Source organism: Vanessa atalanta, chromosome 14 (assembly GCF_905147765.1).
Source record: "Vanessa atalanta chromosome 14, ilVanAtal1.2, whole genome shotgun sequence".
Lineage (NCBI taxonomy): Eukaryota > Metazoa > Arthropoda > Insecta > Lepidoptera > Nymphalidae > Vanessa > Vanessa atalanta.
The window spans coordinates 5,716,761-5,743,958 of NC_061884.1; the positions used below are offsets into that span (position 1 = coordinate 5,716,761).

Consider the following 27,198-nt stretch of genomic DNA (forward strand, 5'->3'; position numbering starts at 1 on the left):
TGTAATGGCTGAATTTCATATTTTTTATGTTTTATCCTTTAAGTGAAAACTTAAATGAGAAAACATCATAAAGGACCGATGGATATATATGTGAAAGATTTTCATATGACACATGCAGGTTCCCTCACGACGTCTTCCGATCCCGACCAGCACGAGATGAATTATTATAGAACCAAATTAAACACACAAAAATCGAATGATAGTTGCCCGCATTCGAAGCCGTAATTTTCGTTTATGATAAACATGTTCTAACTAACCACTGGGACATCTGGGCTTAAATATTTAATATTAACATATAATTTTCTACAAGACCTAGAGCCAATTACATTTTAGGATTATTGTATTGACCGTGTCTTTGTTATCGTAATTGAGCGATGTTGTCAATAATGAGCTTTAGTTATTGAATCACCCACCCACCGCCTGAAGCGCATACATCATCAATATAATGAGACATCTATCTTTAGACTCGTTGCTTTTTTATTATTAGATTTAACGAAAACAAAACAAAAAATGAACTTGAAATACACAGTTATCTTTAAAACATATTCTACTATACAAAATAAATTACGTTAAAAGTTTAAGTTAAGCTAATTTTGCGTGAAAATTAAAAATCATTACATAATTTCATAACGAATAAGTGACCTTTGTTTTGATTTTGGTAATTTTCCCATTACGCCGAATGAAAATAGCTACGGATATGAACGGGAAATGAAACCGCGTTGATATATCCTTTTTGACTTGATATTTCAAATATTATATTAAAACATATTTTATAGATTAACATTTATTAATGCAAATTTACTATTGGAAACATTTTTGTTGGGAGTTCTAAATGTGGATTATCGCGTTTATTTTTTCCCTAACAGAAATTCTCAGTATATTGCGACTAGTGGCACGTTTTTGATGAGCTGCAGTTGTTACCACAATTACCCGGTCAAGGAGTGCCTGAGCACGTCCGGGAATAAATCGCGCTGATTGCACAAAGATCCTCCGATCCCTCTCATTTCGTTATCGTTGCAATTGTGTCCTTTGAGCGCTTCTTAATAACAGAGAAAACGAATTTAGATAGGTAGTCGATAGTCGCGCAAAAAGATCCACCAACACTCGTTAGTCGTGATTTTTAATCATCAAAATCATATTTTATGACAGTGTTGCTATTGCTAAAAAAATATTTATAATATGCAAAGATATGCATAAAAATATACACATACTCGTAAATATTAAAAAGAACCAAAAAAACAACACAATATTATCTAAATTATTATCTACCCGCTAAAAAATCCTAAGCTTTCTTTCGATGTATTTGTTCAAACAAATTGTCCAAATAGACAATAAAAGCGGTAAGATTATACTTGCACAAATTGTGATAGGTACGTAGTTACGTATGATAGAATTTTGGGCAAATTTCTGTACTCGTACTAGTCAAAATAGGTTCCATTTTTGATTTCAAGAATTATGTAAATATGCATTTTCCCAAGTCTAGTTGAACGTGTGTGGCATGCCATGTTCGAAATGTCACTAATATCCTAGCCGCTGCTTGCACGCACGTGCTGTCTACTGTCGGTTTTGTGCCAAAATGACAAATTAGAGACGTGGAGTTCGAGGTAAAGGTTGGAAATATATTTAATTCAATATTTTTTTGTTATTATGAATTTTCGTTTTCCTCAACGTCTTCTCAGTGTCTCTGGTTCTAAATATTTTTATAACAATGACTTATCCATAAAAAATATAAAAGGTAATATGACGTCGCAAACTTTTCGATATTTATACATCTCCAATAATTTCATATTATATATTATTTTAAAAAAACTAAACAAAAATTACGGCTAGCTAATATTATAAATCTGATTCGAAAATAGAAGTATTACAGAACATAGGAAATTTCACTTAAATAAATTGATTTATAATTTTAACTTCCCGGAATCTAGGCAACCTACAAAGATCGTGTCGTGATTCAGAATGACAGTTGAATAATTAATTTAACCTACAATCGTGACGGAATGAAGTGAAGTAGTTAAAAACATCGTTAAGCACATTGTCGGAGGCGTTTAAGTCAGCTGAAGTGAAAGTTTTCACGTTACGAATACTTGAAAAGTCCATTACACGCTTGACGGCGTCGACGTCGACCTTAAGACGACGCTGAGTTGTTTGTAATTACACAGACATAGCCCAGATTTCATTTAAAACTTCGTGACAGCCGCAGCCGCTGACAGATCTCTCCATGATCCTCAACCCCAAAAAAAATGTTGCACAAGCTCAACGACTATCAAATCTTAGAGTTTGAATTGAAAACCATTTGGAAAGGAAACTGATTCACTAAATCCCATAATCATCAAACGCCATAATTCGAATTATTAAACAATGACTATTCTTAACTACAACGACTCTATTTCAAATCATCCGTATCAAAACTCATTCAGCCTCTAGTTCTAAAATCTGATTTATATATCATCTATACCTAAAAAAATAAAAACTAACTTTTTCAATACAGGCAATGTCCTATTCATCCGAAGGCTTTCATCGCGATCGACAAAGCGCAGCATTGTTCGATATTATAGAATATTTCACTGTCAACAGGCAAATGGTAAAGTAAACTGAACGCGGCTGGCGGCATAGTAAGTGAATTCCCATGGCTGTACCATAGTTGTGTAGTGAATTAATAAGTTAGCAGTTCATGCATATTAAGATAGAGCGACAACCGCGACTCTCCATATTCATACAAGGTGGCGTTCCAAAACCCCGCCTAACTACGTTATAGTGCTTGTAATTATATACAATGAATACACATATTTCGACGGTATACGAATATACGTTAAAGACACAAATTCCTCCTAAAACCAAATGATGATATAAAAGAATATATTATATAGTAGTTTCCGCCCGCGGATCCGCCCGCGTATCAGGGGTGGGAAGGGTTGCTGGTCACAGATGGACGGTACATTTATCTCTCGGGATAAAAAATAACCTATGTTCTATTCTAGATGTAGCTCTGTATCTGTATTAGATGTATTCTAGATGTTATGATGTAGCTCTGTGTCAAATTTCTATCTAATCTGTACAGCCGTTCTGGCGTTATTGGGCAACAAACATCCAACCATCAAAATTTTTGCATGTAGAATATTAGTAACAAGGTAAAATAACTGACTAAAATTATTATTACGAAACGAAATTATAAATTTAAACATAACTTTTTTCTCTTTCTGTCATATTTTATTTGAAGTTCTAAAGAAGACTGATCACCCCTATGAACCAAAATGTTTATTAATAAAGCCGTTAATGGTTTTAAAATTTAAAATATATTTATTAAAAAAGACACCGTCAAGTAAGACGTTTTAAGAGTAATATAATAGTTTTAAGTTTCACAACACTACAATTGACTTTATTTCGAACCTGATCCCACAAAAATAAGTCCCAATTAAAATTTTCCGCTATGAAGTGCATTAACGACTGGTTGCGATTAAAAGTAGGTATAACTGCTAAGCGTGGTCTATACTGGAATCGCTGAACCTCCAAACTTGCATGCCCCTAATTTTAGCTGAAACTGCGAGGTACTCATATTGAAGTTGTTAAAAAGCCTGAAAAAAATCGACGTAATTAAAAAGAACGATGGCACTATAGTCAGGTATGATGTGTTATTTAAGACGAAATCTTTAACGGAATTTATTTGATTATTTAACTACTGCGGTATGGTGGCTGGAATATGAGTCTGCGTATTCTGAGGTCCACGGTTCTAATCCCGGAATGAGCTCATAAAAATATGTCCCTATATTATATGTTTTTTTACTTATTTGGATACCCTGAAATATTAATTTCATTTCAATCTTCAAATTATAATAAGATTTTATTTTCCAAATAATTATATTATATATTTATATAATATATTAAGATTTCTTAATATATATACATGCGCAATCCTAAATTGTTAAAGGTCTCAATAAATTAGAATATCCCCAAATCCCCGAGTTAACTTTTTAAACAGCCCTTGTCAATACTGTGATTGATGGAGCGGCGATCTAATTGGACAAGGACGTCTGTATAAAAAAAACTCCTCGGGGAATGGAAATGAACGACCTATTCGGATCCATTTGTTTTATTTTAAAAAAGTTTAAATTTTGAAGTGAAGGTAAATTTATAATGAAAATTTAAGAAATTATTGTAAATTATACTCGCATATAAATATCACAAAAACCGGGTGTACGTGTGATATATACTCAAAACTAGCTGATAAAATAAATGAAACATTTAAAATAGGAGATTCTAAATTAAATATTAAGCACCATAAAGTTGTTTCCAAAAATATTTATAAATATAATTTGTAGCAATTTTATTTATGTAATATAAAGTCAGCTCGTAAGTGAATTATGCTCCAGTTGGTGCACCGACCAGCGGACTAAGTAATCGCTTCGAAACGTCCAAATTGCAGACTTTGATTTAAGGGCCATGGTAAATAACTTTTAAAATTTATATTTTATTAAATAGACAAATTTTCTGTGGTTCACTTATTCCCTTTTATTTCCACTCACAAATACTAAATCATTATACTCATTAAATCCATTTTCTGTTTAATACATACTAGTTTACAAGTGCATGTGAAGGGGAAAAGGGTGCAAGTGTTAGCCGTTTTGCCGGGATAAAAAATATCTTATATGCTATTAATTCCAGACCATAACCTATATCTGTGTGAAATTTCATTCGGATCCGTTCAGCCGTTCTAACGTGACTGAGTAACAAACATCCATCCAAACATTCACATTTACAATTAAAATTAGTAAGAAAGTAAGACATACATTTAAAACATCGTCCTTTCGATTGGCATAATTTTATTTCAAGTGTACTATACATGTTTCAAAGGATATAAATATAACAAAAACAGATTATTTAGAGACAGCTTTCGTATAGATAAATATTGTAATTACACTTCATTGCTATTCAATATATTATTACACGTATAATTTGTATATCAATACATTATTTGATATTTACCACAAGTCCCTAGGTGATTCGGGCCATCGTCGATTTTGTATTTATTTTAATTATTAATCGCTTAATAATTCTCGCCCATTCAATTAGCAAAGTGTAAGCGATTGATCAATTCCTATCGACATGACTGTAATATACTTTATGTCTAGAGGGTTCTATAGTCACATTAATTTCGTGAATCCAATAGGGTTGTCTCCAAACACGCTTTGTACTTTGTGGTCGCTTCACAAACAAGCCCATCCCATTATTGCACGGCTATGTATCTAGAAATTTCAAGATTAATATGTACACTGGGCTACTAGTTACTTGCTACTTTTGCTATTAACAAAATCTTTATCGTAAGATGAAAGAAAGTAATAGATTTCAAAATTATAATTGATGAATATATTTTAACTGCATAATAATATTATTCACGCAGTAATTAAACTACTTCACGCTTATTAAACTTGGAGCTTACTAAATTGAATTATAAAAACGGAAATCCCTGTTCTCTTTTTGTATCGTCGTAAGCTAAAAATAATCAGAAATAATTGGCAGTTGGTTCTAGAGTTATACCTTTGTTTTAGAAATATGATTTGATTTTTAATTTGAATTAGATTTTCACATGTCGATAAATATCAATCGTTTAATGTTAGGTGATATATGTATATATATATTAAAAAACTATCGCGTGATGATGATGATGTCGTCCTGACCGGTTTTGGTCACAGAGATCAATCTCAAAGGAGACCAGCCGCCACAGACTGACCACCGCCGACCAGCTGACATATAGTAAGTACGCAAACACAGATGCACTCCCTCACTCTCATAATCCGATGAGACGGCAAAACCGGTTGGTTCAGGACCGGAAAGCGTTCAGGCTCAGTAGTAGTACATACTTCCAAGTTCCAGACTCCGGGCTGTTACTGAGAATTTTTCGACAAAAAATCTCACGAACCTTTTAACTGCCCGTCCTGGGGTTTCACCATAAAATCATGGGATCTGTGGCCAGTAGACCAATGAGGCAGTTGATTGTTGAATCAAAGGCTATCGCATATACATTATCAAAAATAAATTTAAACATACCAATGATAAAGCCTTGTACGGGTACCACTATTTATTCTACCGCAAAATTATATCACTTTGTTTTATTGAGTTCCAGCTCGAAAACTGACGACTTAGAGGACGGTGTAATTGCGCCCACAAGACAATATGTTTTGATACGGAGTTTGGCAACAAATTATCGATACCAAAACTGGTATACACTTGTGTTATGTACCTATCGACAATGGTAAATGGCCTGATGTTAAATTAAGGCTCAATTTACCATTAAGATGACCATTTACTTGTCTGTTTTCTTTAAAATAAAGATTAAAATTAGGTCACATTCATTTAGATTTTAGTATTTAATGTGACCTAATTTGTCTGTTTTATTTGGCCTTGTGTGCTATAGAGCAGAACTGTAATTACTGCATATAAATGCTGTTGACCTAATAATTCTAACGTAGTACAAGCTTGATTAGATTTGACAATATAATTAATAGAGAAGTTACGTTACTGTCAATCGTCGTGTTCAGCTGTATTTAGGCTTTTCTCAAATATAGCTCATAACTCTTGTAACCAGACCCCGCCATCTTTCTCAGGTCATACATCAGGCAAAATATCCTATGATTACCTACTGGTTGCGTGGCGCGTATACTTCGTTGCTATATATTCTTAAGTAAATTGACTGAAATATGACAATAATTGTTGAAGATATCTGAAGCAATGATGCTGACTGGGAGCTTTACTAGGGAGCTCCGCGTAAACTAATGGTTATATTTAGGTATTATGTTATAAATGTTTTATGAAGGCCCTTATTCTACTGTGATCCATGACGGGTTGCTAGTAAATAATAAAGACAATATGCTTATGCCTATAGAGTAATATAGACTTTTTTCTGCCCCAAAATAAAGCACGGCACAAAATTGACATCCCTATCTGCCTAAGCTATCCAAAAGATAATATTTTTGAATAGGTTTTTTTATAGTTATACCTTTTTACCAGTCCTCTCAACTTACCCGTAAACGAAGCCTGTCAGCGTACGCCATTGAAATCGGTCTCCTTTAATTTTGAATCCAATAAATTTCGTAATCCGCCAACGGAATTTATATCGGCTATTTAATGTCAATAAAAGAGAGAACGCCACTGCTTTTTGCTCAAACCGCCAAATGTCCTCCGAGCTCATTTTACATACAAAGGTAATGTGTCAATGATCGTATTATGAGAAGATGAATACTTAATAAAAAATCTAACCAAGTGCGAGCGGGTGACACGCTTAGTGGGAGTTCCGTAGTATGATTTAAAATGTATTTACCAACGAAATTTAATGATCATTTCTAATATGAATCCTAATTGTATACGAATATTATGACTTGCAATGCGAAAATAAATTTGATTATTTATTGATTATAATCATGCAATTATCCATCCATGTTATGACGGGTACTAAAAAGGTCATAGGGACATATCACCGCTGGCGGAAACTTGTATACATATAATATATTTAACAACTAACCGTGTACGATTCCGATGAAATCCCCATAATGATTATCGACCTGATATTATAACCCATCGAATTGTCTTGAGTAAGTATTAGAGATTTTTGTTAAGCTACGCTGTTTATAGATTACTGAAATTCTAATTTTTGTATCTGAGATTTCAAAAATGACAAACTTCTCTACTTCAATTTAGCCACAACCTCTTATGATGAATTTACAAAACACTGTAGAAATTTATTTCTCGCCTTGGTGGTATGGCTTTGTGCAAACTCGTCTGGGTAGCTAGGTATCACCCACTTATCAGATATTCTACCGCCAAACAGCAATACTCAGTATTGTAGTTTTCCGGTTTGATGGGTGAGTGAACCAGTGTCACTTCGGGCACAAGTTACATTTTGATTCCTTGGGAACCAAGTGCTTTAGAGACACAAGAAATGTTTAATATTTCTTACAGTGCCATTATCTATGGGGGTGGTGGCCACTTACTATCAGGTCGCCCATTCGCTGTTCTACCTGCCCCTATAATAAAAAGGTCACTTCGATCTAAAAATGAAATAATTTATTACTTATCTATATGAAAAAATGTTTCATTAATTTCGAACCATATTAAACACAATAACACAATTAATCATCTTGTTTGTTTAATGGTATTGTGTAGAATAAATTATACATATTATTATTTCATTAGTCATTAATTTTTTTCTTGTCAGTCTTTTTAAATTACAATCTGAATATTTTTGTACAGATCAATTCTGCGTCTCTCACTCCCCATTGAGTTCATTGAGTATCCATTCAATTTGGTTGCGTATGACAGTATACTTGTTCGAATCTAATCGGGTGATTCGAGCCATGTCGACTCGCAAATTACTGTGCTTGTTTACGACAATGTACCTACCTAACTCAATTTGCCTACTATTGTGACTACACCCCGTTAAGTCCACTTATATTGTAGTCCCCTAATAAAGACGTTATTAATGAATCCTTGTTATGTAATTAATATCAAGTGCAAATTACGATGATTATGGTAAGTTCTGCTATTATAGGGAGGTTAATTCTGTTTTTTTTCTTACTACTTGATTCACGAATGACTGCAAATATGAACCATTCAGGCTTTAGTTTTTAATCATAAATATAGTTTAAAAGCTAATTTTCGAAAAAAAAAAAACATTTTATTTTGGTCGTCGCCTGGATATATCAAACCCACAGCGTTTAGACTTTGCAAATTAGATCCGTAGTTTTAACTATATTACAAAATATTAGAATGAGCACTTTATAAAAAAAAACTTGAGCTAACTGATACATCTTGTATTAGTAGGTAGTATCTGACAGTATAGGGGGAACAAAGAATACAATGCCCCAACCCACGTAGTCAACAAGTATTGAGAAAATTCTTTCCATTTCAATTCTTCATATCTACATGACGAAAAACAAACCTTTAAGAGGAAGGTGTGTTAATTTGACTAAAACTATGGACTGTGCCTCACTGTCCTTGCTGTCCGTGCATTCTCTATATAACCCATATTACTACGAAGCGCTGAACTACGGCACTCAAGATCACTCAATTTTGCGCAAGTATTGTTCACCAATAAAGTCAAGATTTATCTATGGGCCGTAGTCAAAGGGCTCATACGACGTTAGTCTTCGACGTAGGTCATCGTCTGAGTAATACGAAAACCGGAGTATATTTTGCAGACGTAGGTTTTGAAGAATCTTATCTAGCTACCGTTATGAAACGCATATAGAAAAGATTAGGATTTGTCGTTTGGATTAGCCAGATGGAAACGGAACTTCAAACCAATAGAGCACATCTAGAAATTTATCAAGCAACAAGAAAGATTAGCGCAGCATGCTCCGAAGGATGCAAAAAAAGTTTGAACTTCGACATTATTCGATTAAATTGAAATTGGTAACAAAATCAGTTATTAATTTGTGGTATAAGCAATAATAGTACGGCTGAGAATATATGTTATAAACTGATGTTTCATACTTAATATGTATTTACAGAATTAATAATTTTAATGAAACATTAAATTAAATTATAAATGCAATCATTTAATTGTATTCACACACTCAGCGAAAACGAAGTAACAAAAATTCTAATTCATTTTTGATGACGTTTAAATAAATCTAAGTTAAAAAAAATTATTCGACATAGAAGAATTGCATTTACTTATTTCGAAGTAAACTAGCACCGGCTTGGAAGTATTATCGTAATTTGTTAAAAGATGTTTCTTATTTTTTTTAGTTTATACCTTTCTTTATATACCTCCTGCAACTTGAGGATAAGAATAAGAGCTCTAAAATATTATAGAGGGTAACTAATTGCTGTAAGAAAAAAGCACTTCCAAACTTTCCTATTGTAAATTTAAAAAGCACGTCTTTGAAAGTCTCAAGCTTCAAAGCCAGAAGTGAACTCTGCACATGAACTGAATATCGACGAAGGAAAACGATATGAAATGCTCAGACTTAAGGATAATCATCTTTTTTGAACTGAAACGCTAAATGGCATTTCTATTGAGCAAATGGGGAAATCGTGCCGCTTTGTCGTCTATTCGCTTTCGTATTGAAAGGGCTGGATTCGATATCGCATGAAGCAGCTAACTGTCGATCGCGACGAATGAATACCTACGACGATACAAAGAACTTGTGCGAATATTGAAGCGTTCACGTTTCTCGGCGGATGTTCAATATCTATTCTAGATTTGTAGAATATATTAAATTCGCTCAAATTTAAAAACCTATTATTCATAGAGTGTTATACAGAAGCACAAGAACACTAAATTTCGAGGATATGTTTGCATATATTAGTTACTATATTTACTTTAACACACTGGTTTATTGTTTCATAGCATCAGGTTTCAGGGTTTTTCTTATAGCTATTTTTATACTGTACAGGATTTGAGATCACGTCACGTATTAGTTGTTCATAATTTAAGATTATTTTTTTGTTAAAGGCAAGTTGTATTTACACTGTTAACTTCAAATAACAATTTATTTACTACAGTTATAATAGTTAAATAATAGTACAAGAGTTTATCTATACATAAATAAAGGCTATCACAAAATGGCCTTAATTATGTGTCCAATAGAAAGTCAAATAATAATTATGATTCTCAGTAAAAAGTATGTTCGTCTTCTACAAAATCGGATAGCTTGCTATATATAAATTAGTATTCTATCTAGTTAAACAAGGGGGATAAATTAAGTTTAATGAGACCCACCTTATCAAACATATACCCTTAAAATAAAAAGCACACATCTATAAAATATGAAAACCATCCATATATATGTACTGTATATGGCGTTCCGAACAATCACTTTGTTCGACAGAACTGAACTGCAGACCCTTCACCTGACATAAATGTGGCTTTGCCATTCGTTCAGTGTGGACGCGTACTTAACAGCGCCAATAATTCGTAAATCCGAAAGTTTATGTACTTGGAGTTAAATAACAATTCAGTAGTCAAGTTTGTTAAACTACCTTTTGTTCAAATGAATTATTACTTAGCTAATATTATATTAACAAACAACAAAATCTTTACATCAACGCTTTTGTCTATCGTAGAATATAATATGTCAATGGTAGAAATTAAGATAGCATAGCCATTTATTATTAAAAAATATATAAAATATTCAAAAATAATATTTTGTTTAAAAAAAATATAACAGTTTTGTTGTAGTCTATATCGTACAATTATAACGGCCCTGAGCAAAATCTCATCGAAATCAATCCGTGACTATTTGTGACATGATTGCGAAACAAACATACAAAATTCTACGACATAACATACTTATTTCAAGCAAAAATGTTGTTAAAAAGAGGTTTTATTATTCAAATTTGTGTTTTTAAAGATTTTAACTGCTTATATTTGATAACCTATTCTTAATGACGCTCGCTTTCAAAAAATAAAAGATCGATGTAATTCAACTAAATTAACCAGTGACAGTGTTTAAATTTTAGTATTATTTATTTTTTTAATTAACACAATCATAGAAATGTACTTTAAATTAAGAAAAAGTCGTTGCGGTGACTGTTTTAAACCGATAATGCATCGACTCGCTAATTTTGATAAGAATGATGAATACGAATGCTACGTCGAAAACTATGTAAAATGCTTTTGGGGTCTTTGTGACCAACAACAAAGTGAGCAACAATTTATTCCTAAGACTAAAATTGAAGGTAATTCACCAACTCAAAAATTTCATATTAAACTGTTGAAGTCATTTCTATTATAATATTGACAGAATGTATTGTGCTGAACTAGTATATATACACACTAGAAATAGAAAATATAAATACTTAAAATAAAAAAAATATTTATTACTTTAAAATATAATTATCTACTTATGAGAATTTGAAATTTCTTTTCAGTGATTACAGAACAGCCAATTCCACATGGGTCCTTTTTAAATCGAAAAGTAATTAATTTTTTTAAAATTAAATTTAAAAAAAAGAGACCATAAAATTGTAAATAAATTTGTATATTATCATATCATATCATATCAACTATCTAATCTTTCTTGATTTTCCATTAACACTTGCCTAACATTCACATTTATTCTAGATTCTTCGACATAGCTATTGAACTGAGTCCACTCTTTATTATCAATATTTCTATTTACTTCTTTAATTAATGTTTCTTCATTTATATATTTAGTTTTACCATTATCGGTAATTTGTATTAATTCCTCATGGTTATTCCATGGTTGATCTGATGCTTGTAATATTTTAGGCACTGCATGATAACAAAGTCTGGCTTCCTTTGACATAATAAGTATATCACCACTATTGAGAAGAATAGCTGATGGTTCATCTGACTTCTCCTGACCGCCTATCAAGAATATTGCAGACTGACCAAAACTGAAAAAATAACAAATCTTATTACACAACTTTATTAATTTTTTAAAAAAAACTCATATGTTGCATGTAAAAATAAATTTTAAATAGCATTTACAAAAATAGAAAGTTGCCATGTATAAAAATAGTATATTGGAGTGATTTATAATTAAAAATGTAATAAGTAAATATATACACCTGAACGAAAATAGTGGTGCTTCTAAATTCACTTCTGAATGGTCAGTATGAGCTGAGAGTGTGGATCCCATATGGTAATAGTTAACAATAGCAGCTTGTGCATTAAAATTTGTGTAGCCCAGATATTGGGCTACAACATCACATAACTCGGCTAATTCTGAAGGAAAGATATTCCTATTTTTTTCACAGTACACCTGTAATTGAAGTGTAATATATACATTAGCATTATTAAAAAATAATTAACAATATATGGTATTCAGAATCTGAAAGGTATTATGTAATGTGACTAAAAAATATTGATTTTGTTTTTATATTTAATCATGATATTAAGGCTAATTTGTCTGGTTAATTGAAGAAAAATAAGTCATCTCTGTATCTTTAAACAATTTTAGAAAAATATTCCATTTTTTTATCCCATAATTAACCATTATAAATCTTTTAAGGCATAATGGTGTTATAATTTTTTCCAGTTTAAAATAATATAAATTACTTATAAACATATTAACATTTTACTTTAGTGTCCCAGTTGTGATGGTACCCTAATGTTGTCCATCTCAATTTTTTCTGCATTTTCCTATCTAATTCATCACTTTTGTGTACTTCTTGCCACCAATCTTCAATATGTTTTTCAATATCAATATTTGTTTTATTTGGCTTCCTAGGATAATCTTCTAAACATTTTCTGATCCAGTATCTTTGTCCTAAACTTGTAAATGGATTTGCTATTAAATATAAACCTGAATGTTTCGTAAATGTATATGTCTTCCAGTCTGTGAAATTTCTTAAACCTAATAATTTAGTTCTTGAGTCTTCTTCTATAACATTAGAAATATTGTTAACCTATTAACAAAGAATAGTAATTATCAATAAAAAATAATAATATACATATAATATAATTGGAGTGTCTGTTTGTAATATTAAAATAACCAATTTTTACTAAATGCATATGTATGTATAAAAGGTATATGTATAGCAGAATATTTTTTCAATTTTTGTCTGCCTTTCTGTTTGTTCCGGCTAATCTCTGAAAAGGCTAAGCCGATCTTGACGGGACTTTCACTGGCATAAAGCTGATGTAATAAGGAGTAACTAAGGCTACAAAAATAACTTTTTGTTAAATGCAAACGCGCACGAAATCGCGGTCACATCTAGTATTACTTAAAAATATTAAGTTTTACCTCAATTGGGATATCATATTGTATTCTAACAACTTTATCAAGTGATGGTTCTGGCTTATTTGATTTGTAATATTTAAATCGTTTCATAAAATTATCTTCACATTTCATGTCCAGATTTCTTTTCATATTAATATTTTATTCAGGCGTAGTATAATATATCTTTAAAAATAATTTAAATATTGGGCTGTGTAGTGTGTATTAAAAATAAACTTTATGAATTCATGTGAATTGATTGACCTGTCAAGTCCATACTGTCACTCTGTCAATTATCAACAGTCAACACTAAGAAATGAGAATTAAAGTTTTTTTAAGTCGTGAAATAACACGCCTTTTTAAACAAACTAAAATTTACACCGATATATTGTGATTTTTTTTTTATATGAGGATCAAGGATGAATACATATATAGCCTATTCCATGTAAGAATAAAGATAACCAAAACTTCATTTTTCATGCAATTTGCTAACAACACAGCAAATATTGTGCACAATTAAGAGGTTATGACTAATATATATTTATTTATAATACAATACTTTTGCCCTTAACTACTTATTTCCACTTTAATTTTACTTCCAAAATTCCGATAACATTTTCGTCGACGTTCAAAATGCCATTTTTTTGCAAATCCATAGTGAATATCATAAATTAATCAAGCTCTCGACCAATGATATCGCGTCAATTTGCTATAAAATGTTGCTTATTTGATTTTTTTTCTTCTTATGGTTGGAAGGGTTTATGAAAAGCTTCTAAGATAAATGTTATCGTAATATATACGATTTTTTTTTAATACCTATTTTTTTTCAAACACTAGAAAGACAGGGCGCCACTATCAAGATTTTGCCTCGGCTTGAAATAATATTTCCGGCTATAATTTTGTGACAATTTCAATTTTTCAATTGCCTTTTTCCATTTTAAAAAATTGACCTAAATTTTAGTCTATACATTACTTATTTCTTTTTTTAGTATGAAATAATCGATTGCAAAAAATTACGTGAGTACCAACAATGGTGAAATAGAGTAACTACTGAATTTCTTGCCGGCTCTCCTTCTTTTTCAATCTACTTTCTTAACTGGTGCTTTATTTTATTCTCTTTAAGACTAATATATGACGATTCAAAAGTGCTTTCATATGCCTTCTTAAATAATGAATATTTTTATTTTTTGTTTGTCCTCTACCTTTCAAAGAACACATTAATAGATTAAAATCTTAATCGAAAATGAATATTTCACTGCATGATATTTGACTTTTTTCGTTTTTTCATAAAATAAGCTATGCAGAATGATAATAATACGAAACAACAAACCACAATATTTTTCAGTAATTTAGTTTTTAGTAGCTGTCCGAAGAATGTATTGATAAATTAAAAAATAAAATAAGAAAGATTGTAAAATGTAGGTACTAGATATCCGGAACTATGAGCAACCAATAAATAAACCATAAAATTAAAAAATACAAGTGCTTTATGGTAATCAGTCATTAATCCGTTGTCAATGTCAAATAACTATTTTAAAAATCAAGTGACAACCTCTTCTTTCAAATCATATTATTTATAAACTTACTATAAGCCATTAAACTAAGAATTAAATTTATAAACTTGGCCTTGAAAATATACACTTCAGCTTTATTATTTTATATAGCTGAAGTGTATAAAATTATACAATAAATAACCATAATGAACTTACGAGAAATTTAATATGATAACTAAATAAAATTGTTATTTATTGGTATACTTAAATTTGTAATCTACACGCTAGATTGTTATTTTGAAATATTAGTAATAATTAATAAAGGAAAAAAATGAGTGATTCAACTGTAAAACCCATAGAAGACCCAAAGGTAAGTCACTATTACTAGATATTTTCATAAGTAAATATACATTTAACTTAATGATATGTTATTTTTAACTCTACTTATAATAAAAAAGAAATAAGTATATAAAAAAACACTTATCAAAAGTCGTAAGTGGTGTTGGATTGTACATTTTTAAAAGCATAAGTTTTTAAAAATGTACAATGTAACCTGAATGTGTTGGAATATAGTATAAATATATTATATGTATATATGAACTTTACTAATATATATATAGAATATAACATATTATATAGATATGTATAAAAATTACTTATCTTATTATGATGATTAGCTAACAGATTAATAAATTAAATATATTTAGAAACATATTACTTTTTGTATATCTATAATTATTATGCAATTGTGGGCATTACCACAACTTAAGTCTGAATCTATGTTCATTGTAAATAAATAATTGAATCAATGATGTATGTTTTATAAGCAAAATTTTACTATCCAAAATAATTAATTTAATATTATTTAATTTTCAGGTAGTCATGGAATTAGAGGGTAAAGCCAAATTACGAAAGTGGCTAAATATGAATTTTAGAATAGAGATGACAGATGGAAGAGTCCTTATAGGAGTATTTTTGTGTACTGACAGAGATGCCAATGTTATTTTAGGTAATCATGCTTCATATAAATTCAATCACTCTATTTAATTCCAATATATTTTAAATTTTATATGTAATTGTAATAAAAAATCTCTTTAAATCTTTAGGAGCTTGTTCAGAATATCTCAAAGGTGTAGATGGTGAAACTGAGGAGCCACGGGTGTTGGGTCTAGTCATGGTACCAGGGCGTCACATTGTGTCTATACAGATTGATGACACAACACCATCTCAAAAATATTTCTTTGACGAATGACAAAAAAATACTGTAAAATTTAGGTAATATAAATAATAACAAAAAAGTTTAATTAAATATTTTTGTTTAATTTAAGATTGTATTTTAGTTAACTTCTGCAATGTTAGTTTTAATAAATCTTTTTCAAGATAAATATTTTTGGAATCATTAGAAAATGGATTATATTCATTATGTTTACTTGCACCTATTGAGTCAACAAAACTTAACAAATCATTGCAAATTACTTGAATACTCTTTGGTTCATATAGAACTTCATTCAAAAATTCTTTTTTTAAAATGTCATTTAAGCAAATGTAGGGATGCTTAAATACCTTTTTAAAATTAATGTAAAAATGTACACACAAACTTCTGACATCCTCATCTTCATCTTGCAAGAGGATGATTGCTGATTTAATAGCATTAATTTTTACATCATCAGAATAACTGCTTAACTCATTTCCAAATTCATTATTGGCTAATGTTGCTATATATCTCATGTCTACATCATTATTTTCAGGATTACATAATTCATAAATGCTTTTTGACAATAATAATAAATCTTCATCATTTCTTTGTTTTACCAAGAGTCTAATAGAGAAAGGAATCAGATATCTAAGTTTGTATGAAGTATCTTTTATATGTTTATGTATCCCTTGAATGTTACACATTTCCACATGGATGTCTATTTTAAGAGAAATATTATAAAGTAATTTCCATAATGATGAACTCTCAAATATCATTTCAGATGACAAGAGTATTTTTGCAGATTCTAATAAGAAATCTTCAAATGGTTTTGTATCACTTTCTATTCTCTCAATAAATGTATCACAGTATAACTCAAACTCGTGTGTCTTTAAAAGTAAACTCAGTGTATCGGGAACTACACTCCATGGCATATTTTTTATATATTTCTGAATCTTAGAATTTGCCCAGAGGGATACTCCTGGCTCATATCTCTTACTATTTTCTTCACAAAGTATATTTTGTATCGATTCAATTGTAATATTTTCACATTCATCACAGAACTTATCCAGAGTCCATCTACACATATATGATTGAGAATTTTGCTTTAATACATCGTGATATTTTCTACTTAATTTGTCTAATTTTATTAACTCAGTTTGAGAAAAATATTTATAACAATTTGAAATTAACATTAGAATTCCATGCAAATAATTTTCTGTTAAAATTTCGATATTTTCAAGAACATTAAATAATTTATCAAATGAATATATATTTGTTATACATTGTGAGGTCAATCTTCTTACAGTGTAGATTGGACTGCCGAGCAACGACAAGAGATTTGGTAAAAGACTTCGATCAGAATTTTCTTGTTCTATCAAATCAAAAGAGAAATTATATCTTTTGGCCAAACTTGCTAAGACATTAAGTATTGGTACTAAATTGGAATGTGCTTGAATTATATCTTTGTAATTATTTTGTTTAATTTGCTTGATGATATACCCCCATAATTTAGGAGAATGACTTCTAAACTCATCACTTGCTACAGTGGCAATAGTTTTTTCATCACTTCCAGATGCCTTTTTCTGGCCAATAAGTTTCGGAATTAAAGCTCCATACAGTTGAAGCGCCGCATTCCTGAAATTGTACGTCCATATCATGTCCATAGAAGTAGACAACTAACAATATTCATTAACATAGAGCTCTTATTCATACCTTATTTGCCAATGATTATTTATAAGATTATTAAATGCCAAAGCTGCTAATTCTGCAGTATAGTACATTGTATCAGAAGCCAAACTGCTGTCTGTTACAATCCTTGTCAGAAAATGTATATAAATAGCTTTCGGTAAATCTCTTTCATTATCAATTTCAAATTTATCTGCACTGTAAGACGCATTGTCTATACTCATGCACATGTCCAAGAGTGTTCTCATAAAATAATGAAATAGAGGCTAGAAATAATAATACAGAATTACAATGTGTTTTAGACCTTAAAATTCAAATTTGTTGATAATATCAAAACCAACCTTGCCTTTCTTAAGATCATTACTAACTATTCGATGAACCATAATAGACAAACCGGCACCTCGTCTTGTAACAGAGGACATTTTAGTTGTTTCAAATAAGAGTTCTTTTAATTTGTTTTTTAGTAAACAAAAAGGCAACTTTGAAACTACTTCCTCATCTGCTAAAGAAGATAAACACTGAATTCCACAACCTAGAATAAAAAAAATAATAATTAAGCATGTAACTTTAATTATAATAATGTTATTGTTAAATTATTACCAAGTGCTGTTCCTGCTGCTTCAATTGCACCTTTGTGTCGTGATGTTTCAAGAGCATGAGTAATTATGTGCAAACATTTCTCACAAACACTCTGATCGTGTTTATAGTACTGAATTAGGAGGGAAGCTAACTCACAAGATGCCTACAAAAAAAAATAGAGAAGTCATAATTACTGTCACTACTTACATTATTTTACAAACTGTAAACAAAGAATCTTTTACATTCAGTCAAGGTTTATTAATGATAAAATTATTATTCAATTTAAAGTTATATTTTATCCCTTACAAATAGAATTGGTTAATGATTAATTTTATAGATACAGCTTTGTTTACCTTTTGTACACTTTCTAATCTCAAAGTTAAAAACTACCTTATACCTTAACATTTAACCATAAACAATTCAGGACAATTTGATGTAAGTCTGATATTCTTGTATGGTCATTATTATCATCAGTTTCCAGACCAGATGTATTTATCAGAGTCTGCACCATATCACTCATCTTTGAAAAGTCTGAACAGGTTGATAAATCCTCCTCCCATACGAATTGATTGGAAATATAATCTATTATATTAAGCAATGAGAATATGGCATCCTTAGGTATGGTTAATTCAAAATGGTTTCTGATAGATTCTTCGAAAATGATACACAAAATGTTCAAAAATGAGTGCAGTTGTTTCCCATCCTCTATTGATTTTACTATATCTCTTTTAGAGGAATATTCTAAAGAGATTTCATTAAATGCGAAATTAAAAATATCTTCTAGGGTATTAAACCTGCTCTCAATACTACTGTTTTTTAGTAAAATGTTAATAACAAGCTTAAACATAATTTGCCCACAACTTATCTCATAAAAAAATTTACTTCCAATACATTTTAAACCCTCTTCTGTCAAGAAGTTCATTATGAATGTATCACTCAGTTCTGCTATGTAAAATTCTGACAATAATTGAAGAACACCTTCATGTACATCGTTAGCAGGATCTTTCAATAAATCTAGAAGTTTCATTATAAATTCATGTGCATTTAATTTCCAATGTCCACAGTTTTTTAGAAATCCAACTAGAGACTTATTAGTATCCCTAGTCTCTTTACTCCTTTTCTTGGGTTTCAATTGGTTAAAATTTTTTAAAACAATCTGGGCAATTTTAACAGATGTTAATTTTCTTTGATAATTACCATTACTACTTATGGATTCCTTTACAAAGTTTTGTAAATTTACACAAAATGTAATTAAATTTTGCATATCTTCATTATGATTTGTTATAGCAGTGTTTAAATATAAAGTGTGTAATTTGTTTAAAAATATACTTAAATTATTAATCATACTTATTCTCAATACTGTACAATCCGAGTTAACATTGTCAGACAAATATTTAAGAATTTGCGTAGATTCAATATTTGATGGTAAACAATTCCTTTGTGAAATACTTATTATTTCAAATGCCACTATTCTGACTGATGTATTACAATGTTCTAAACCAAATGTAACAAGTTTTTCTTCTTTTTTTAATTCATATTTACAGTTTGATATCTTTTTCCCTGATATTCCAAGTTTAGTTCCCTGTTTAATTATGCACATAGTGCTGTATAATGTGTATTCTGAGTTATTATTATTATCCAATTCATCAACAAGCAACGGCATTAGGGTAGGAAATTTTTTAAGGGTATTTAGACACCAATAGTTACTGAAATTTTCAATTGACTTAAAATTTATTCCAGTTAGTACATCGAGAACTCTATCAAGAAATAGTGCAATCCAAGTTTCATCTGAGTTTGTTTTTTTTAACACAGCACTATACATATCAGCCCCTGCTGACACTAATCCTGGTTTGGACAAACTGTATACAAGGCCATCAATCCATTGATTTTCAGAAACCAAGCATTCAATTTTACCCTTGTATTGTTCAATAATTTCAGCTAACATTAAATACTTTGCTTTGTTCCAATAAAAATCATTTATCTCATTTAAAACTGTTTCATAAATGTCATGATTTAATACCAATAACAATGTTTGAAACACAATTCGATTTAGATTCCTTATGCCAGTAATGGGATTTTCCCAATTATGATTAATCAAGTTTAGAAGTTTGATTTGGTTATTTGTGTTAAACAAAATATTTTGTAGTTCTGTTCCAACAACTTTCTTGAAAGAGGTCATAATTTTGAAAACAATAAATGTATATTGAGTGTACTCATATGCTTTGAGAGTTAAAAATTTAAATATTGCTTCTAATGTACTATTCATTGTGGCATTAAACTTTATTGATTGTTGAAGGAGATATGAAGACTGAAAAACCCCATAACACAGAGATACTGCCAAAGAAGTCTTAGATCCATTCAAATCATTTTCTTCTACATTCAGTTCATGATAAATAATCTCTAATATTTTGCTTAGGTAAAATTCTTGTCTATTTGTTTTGCACAGTATTGTATAGAAACAAGTTGAACAAAGTAATTGATCTTCAAATTCTTGGAGTTCTGTTATTACATGTAACCATATTTTTTCTAAAATGTTATCATAGTATTCAGAGGAATGTTCATTATTACCACTGTGTTTTTTTACAGCCAGAAGCACTTCCTGAAAGATCAAGAAAAAATATTTGTTTCAATCTTTTCATTAATAAACATCAATGTCTTCAGTAAAATTTAAATGATTACCTGAATATTCTCTGCTCTTATATCTGCTGTTTTTAAATTGGATTTGAATAAAATTGCATCCAATAATTCCATTATAATTTCAACTTGATGTCTGTTAACAAAATACATTGAATAAGCATAAACTTAATAATGCTAGTCAAGTAATATAACTATAAAGTACCTTGTGTGTGAATTTGCAATGTATGAGTGTTAAAGTTGGTTGTTAATAAATTATGGATAAATAAATAAAAGTCAATTTAAATAAAAATAATTTACTAAGTAAATAAACTATATTTACAATAATGTAATAAGAATGATTACTATGTGAATTAGTTAGTGTCTTTTATTGGTTCGAAACCTTCTTTTTGCATTTTTTGCTTAAATAAATCATAATCTCGTTTTCTATCAAAGTGCGTCACCCATTTTGGGGGGCACGATTTTTCAAATATTCTCCTAAACTCAGCGCATGCTTTAGGTTTTTCAGAACTGTCTTTTATATTTTGATCATCTAAACATTCCCAGTATCTGTCTCTAGAATCCCAACATATCTTTCGTTGTTGTTTATCAGGAAAAGACATCTTTGTAACTATTATGCACCTAAAACGGAAATCAGAACTGTATCACGTTAATCCCATACTGTTGCGACTAGTTTTGTGTTCATTAAAAACAAAAAACATACTATATCTTAATACTTTGAGTAATAAAGATCCCACACATATAAAATGAATAAAACTCTAAAATACAAAGTAACAAGAACTGTATAAAAGTGGATTTCACTTACTTTTAGATAAAATTCAAATCTTACGTAAGGTTTTATTCAGATAATGAAATTAATAATTATATTTGAGAAAATTTATAACCTCACTGTGACATTCACAGAGCAAGATACTTGACATGACATAATATGATTTGACAAATTGACTTTAATAGCATAATTTCATTTGTGTTCAGTGTTGCAAAGGCAACTTTTGTTATTATTGGATTTGATATATTAAACGACATTACATATTGTCATTCAGCGAACACTGAGACTTTATATAACTTAATACTATTTCGATAACTGTAGTTTCAAAAGGAAAGTAAAAAACAAAAAATGGAGCCAACACGGTACTAAGTTTCTAACACACACTAGCAGTTTCATTTGGCTTCACTTTTTTGTTTTTCACTTCTACGATCTGAGGTAATAAATTAAATTAATTTTATTAAATAATTATCAAAATGAGGCAGATTTTTAATTATAATACTAGTAAATGATGATCTTACTCCACCCAGCAAAAATTTTATAAATAATACTTGTTATACAACACAAAAGTATTTATTTTGGGTATTCTAAAAATATTAATATTCATAATAGCACTCTTTTATAAAATTAATACCTTTTATTTAATAATTGAATTTATTTTACCGATCAGATTCGCCGTTCTTGGCAATTTATTTAAAGTAAATATATGAAAATGCTTAACATGAAGTTGTTCTAGCATATCGTTAATTAATCTTGCAACCACTTCTATTCCAGAAATATTTTCAAGCTTCTTTATTAAATTGTTTGTTACGCGTACTTTACATAAGTCAGTAAAACCCGCTAATTCTCCTTTTGTCTCAAAAGGAAATATTCCAGGTACAATAGGTACATTAATACCTACTTCTCTACATTTAATTATGTAACGTTCATAAATTTTATGTTCAAAAAATGCCTGTGTTAAAATAAAATCAGCTCCGCTGTCAACTTTGTCCTTCAAATGCGACAATTTGTCATCGCAATTTGGAAATCCAGCAACTCCAATACAAAAATAATTTCCAGTGCGCTCTCTGACATGTATAATTAGCTCTTGACTACTCTTAAAATCTGATCTGCTAGGATCAAAATTTTCTGAAAAGATTAGAAAAATGAATATATTTATTAAAAAAAAACTTATTATTTTTCTGTATTTAAGGTATGTTTTTATTTTATTTATACTAGAAGCCCCTAAGCCCCTTTGATGGTGAGTAGTCACCTTCACCCAAGACATTAAAAATAAAACATGTTTTTCAATATATGTGTATTATAATCACTATTACGTTTTTGTCTTCTTATCTACTTATACTATATACTGATTATTACTACAGACTCCTTAGTCATAGATCCTACTCTAACATAGCCTTCTGGCGTCTACGCAAGGTCACTAAAATTTAGACATACACAATTATACTATTTATTACGAATTGTTATGTTTTTAACTCTAGAATAATAATCAGTATAGTAGTAATTAAATAAGATAATAACTGAATAGTGATAATAATACACATATACAGCAATAAAAATAAATAAAACTCATGGTGTTGACGACCTCCGTGGTCGAGTAGTGTGTACACCGGTTTTCATGGGTACGCCACTCCGAGGTCCCGGGTTCGATTCCCGGCCGAGTCGATGTAGAAAAAGTTCATTAGTTTTCTATGTTGTCTTGGGTCTGGGTGTTTGTAGTACCGTCGTTACTTCTGATTTCCATAACACAAGTGCTTTAGCTACTTACATTGGGATCAGAGTAATGTATGTGATGTCCAATAGTATAGTATATATATATATATATAGTATATATATATATATGGTGTTCTAGTATAACTGAAATGGCCCAGTGATCACACACTTGAACCATAACCGAAGCTTGCGGGCTCAAACTCCGGCAAGCTAAAAAATATATATTTCAAATATTTTTATTTTTTTATAATTTATGTAGGTGAACGGCCACCTGATAAGGACATTGGATTATTATCATTCCTTACATCGCCTTTGCGCAACCAACCTTGGGAGCTACAATGTTATATCGGTTGTGCTTGTACTTACATTGGCTCACTCACACTTCAAACAGGAATTCAATCATACTGTGGAATATCTCATGAGTGGTTGGTACTTACTCATTTTTCTCCTCACGTTGGTACTAGACGAGCTGGCACAAAGCTAACTACTTATTTTTTTTTAATTGTTATAATTTACATCAATATAATTATATATACTTATTACGAATTTATAATATTTTTAACCCACCTCCTAAAATAATAAACAGATTACATATCCCTTTATCTTGTAAAGTCGTCAATAACATGTTTACATAATCTCTCCTCATATTAGTACAAGAGATATGCAATAATACATTCTTGCCTTTACTTCGTAAATAGTTGGCTAGCTTTAATGGGGCAATTTCTAAATTTATACACTGGTGCGTCTGAGCATGCCATGTTATAGAAAAGAACAACGGTTCCAAGTCAAAGTTGTCTAATTCCTCTTCCGCTATGTCTGGCGTTACTTCAAATGAATAAGATATGTCTTGAACATTTTTAAGTAGTTCTGTTATTTTAGGTAACATGGTTTTGAATACTGGAAACGAGTAATAAAGTTTAATTAGTACAGTTCGTTGTCATATCGTTAAATGATAATATAAAAAATATATTACTGATACTGATAAGAAATAAAAAAAATATTACTCATTTAAGCAAAATTACTTATATAATAAAATCGTGTAATATTCATAAAATTTACATAGAAGGAATTTTAAAAAATAACCTATCATACTCACCTCGAATAAAAAAATTAGGTTATGATAGGTCACTAAATACGACGAATCATGTAAATAATTTTTAAATAATGTGTGCGACTGTCCTTCGTGACTTGTCACTACGATACAAAATAATGCTGCCAGTAATTTACTACTTTAAGAGCAGATTATTATTAAATAATTTAAAGATAAGTTTAGAAGAGTAACGTAAATATATAGTATTATTGCATAACGTTTGGAAAGAATATCTAGGTTATTTTCACATCTTAAAGCATACTATAAGTAAAATTATCGTATTATTTATTGAAAGCGTAAACCTTTTAACTCTTGAATAATGCAGATATTAAAAAACACAATAAAGGTACGTTTATATAAAGTTTATACCCCAATATAATGATAAACATCAATAAAATATAAACATTTTACAATAAAAGACAGGAATTATAGTGAAGTATTGTATTTCGAATTTCCTAGATAGATACATTGTTACAAACAATTGTAGTCGTCAATGGCAGTATCACAACCGAAATTGCACAAACGAAATCCACTAGAAATTGTGGATTTGATGCAACCAATTGAGTATTTAATAAAAAAAAAATTGGTATCGATCTATAATTTGAGAACATTCCAGAATTCAAAAGTCGATCATCATCAGGCTGCATCAAATCTATATTTTCGAATCAAAAGTTATCACAATAACATAATTTGATGTAATAAACATACCTATTTCACACTCAGCTGTAATAGGGAATATAATTTTTCTCAATCGGAATTTTAAAAGCATATTACGTCACTGATAGGCCCTTTATCTAAATAATGTCCTTTTATCTAAATAACCAGCAGCCTAACAGGTCAGGTAGGCCTCAAGTGACGGTAAGTCAAGATATGGATTTTATTCCATATTTCTATTTTGGACGAATGTATTACTATTTCAAAAGTTAGGTATGTACTTCAGATGATTTAAAGCGGAGTGTGATGCTTTAAAACCCTACATTCTTATTTCATCAAATAATATAAAATCATCTACGTAACTAATAACTATATTCTTAAAAATAAACGAGTTTAACGTGAAGGTTAATCAATAATGACGGATTATAATACAGTGGCAATATTTCTATTTGTGTAAAAGCTTCCAAACACCTATATACTACGTCCTACTAAATAAGTTTAAATACCTACTAAAATGTAACGTTTCTTACGTATGTAAGTTATTGTTATTGTTCGATAAAGCTTCGTAAACCTTTAACGGTTATTATAATGATTTACATCTAAAATTCAACAGCTATTCCTTTGCTGACAATAAATTAAGTAGTGATGTGTAATGTTAGTACGCAAGCGATTATTGAATACATTCTAAGTCAGCGTTTTCTTTTTAGGTTAATACTAATCTCGATGAGGAGGTCGAATATAAACGTGCTCCATTATACTTATCAAATTCCAGTAATGTATTAGGAAATAGTAACTATAATATTATTACCAAAAACATCAAATTTAGTAAGTGTCAGCTGTCAGTCGTAAAATAAAACAAAACAGTTTTTTCAACCTGAAATTCAAATACCTATACATACAAAATTGATATGTCTAATTTATTATAAAAAATCTAGTTAGGGAATAATATGACGTTTCTACGAACATGATCACACACATCTATTTAACACATGGGTACATATTTTTTTTAACGGAACAACTTTTTTCGTTATACACAGTACTTCGTAATACCCGGCGATGGTCGTGAACGGGCCACTGATCTGAATTGACACTGAATTCAGTCTTGTTTTACAAAAAATATTTTTAGGAGGTAGTTTTATATACAGGGACTCTATATGCCATAGTCACTTGAGCTGTCATGTTGAATTTTTTATTGTTTTAAAACGTAATCTATACTCCTATGAACATTTCAAAATCATGTTGGTCTGTTTATAATATTCGATGTGGATTATTTTTTATGAGAAGACTATTTTTCACTTTTTATTAGTGTTGCTAATACTAAATCTATATTCTAGTTGACTTAACCAGGATGGTATTTTATATGTAGGCAGGAATATGTTTTTCAAAACTATTTCATTTACGCAAGTGACTATCGCAAATAAATGCAATTCAATAAAAATATTTTAATTAGGTGTAACAATTTAACCTATCTTCATATTGTCGCATTGCTTATCACTATTAGATATCAATTTAACATTTATTTAGGAATACAGATCCCATGCAGTAGCAAATTTCACAGGATTATTTTGCATTTCTAATAAGTTTTAGCATGATAACGTTGGAATGTATGAATACAGTTGGAATGGAGCTTATTATTTTAGTTGCAATATATGTTCATAAGTTATAACGTGTTAACAATACCGTATTACATTAATTGGTTCGTT

At 30.0% G+C, this 27,198-nt stretch overlaps 4 protein-coding genes across 5 annotated transcripts; 1 reads left to right on the forward strand and 3 right to left on the reverse strand.

Moving 5' to 3' along the window:
• Positions 1–119: 119 nt before the first annotated feature.
• Positions 120–22,230, reverse strand: LOC125068655 (cytochrome c oxidase assembly factor 6 homolog). 2 transcript variants are annotated; one of them, XM_047677917.1, is made up of 3 exons: positions 22,078–22,230; positions 21,626–21,893; positions 120–142 (listed from the first exon to the last, which is right to left on the reverse strand). In XM_047677917.1, exon 2 carries the CDS (start codon positions 21,872–21,874, stop codon positions 21,626–21,628), a length of 249 nt encoding a protein of 82 aa, XP_047533873.1. In that variant the 5' UTR covers positions 21,875–21,893; positions 22,078–22,230; the 3' UTR covers positions 120–142. The 2 variants fall into 2 exon arrangements, with proteins under 2 accessions (XP_047533873.1, XP_047533872.1); XM_047677916.1 differs by lacking the exon at positions 120–142 and having other exon boundaries at positions 21,535–21,893.
• On the reverse strand, positions 11,963–14,314 carry LOC125068656 (nucleic acid dioxygenase ALKBH1). Its single transcript, XM_047677918.1, has 4 exons — positions 13,713–14,314; positions 13,048–13,374; positions 12,535–12,728; positions 11,963–12,360 (listed from the first exon to the last, which is right to left on the reverse strand). Exons 1-4 carry the CDS (start codon positions 13,836–13,838, stop codon positions 12,003–12,005), a joined length of 1,005 nt encoding a protein of 334 aa, XP_047533874.1. The 5' UTR covers positions 13,839–14,314; the 3' UTR covers positions 11,963–12,002.
• LOC125068657 (N-alpha-acetyltransferase 38, NatC auxiliary subunit) lies at positions 15,240–16,665 on the forward strand. Its single transcript, XM_047677919.1, has 3 exons — positions 15,240–15,548; positions 16,055–16,187; positions 16,285–16,665. Exons 1-3 carry the CDS (start codon positions 15,510–15,512, stop codon positions 16,428–16,430), a joined length of 318 nt encoding a protein of 105 aa, XP_047533875.1. The 5' UTR covers positions 15,240–15,509; the 3' UTR covers positions 16,431–16,665.
• A 445-nt stretch (positions 22,231–22,675) lies between the features above and the next one.
• On the reverse strand, positions 22,676–24,931 carry LOC125068788 (methylenetetrahydrofolate reductase). Its single transcript, XM_047678100.1, has 3 exons — positions 24,848–24,931; positions 24,319–24,648; positions 22,676–23,166 (listed from the first exon to the last, which is right to left on the reverse strand). The coding sequence occupies exons 2-3, from the start codon at positions 24,635–24,637 to the stop codon at positions 22,676–22,678; spliced, it is 810 nt and encodes a 269-aa protein (XP_047534056.1). The 5' UTR covers positions 24,638–24,648; positions 24,848–24,931.
• Between the last annotated feature and the right edge of the window lie 2,267 nt (positions 24,932–27,198).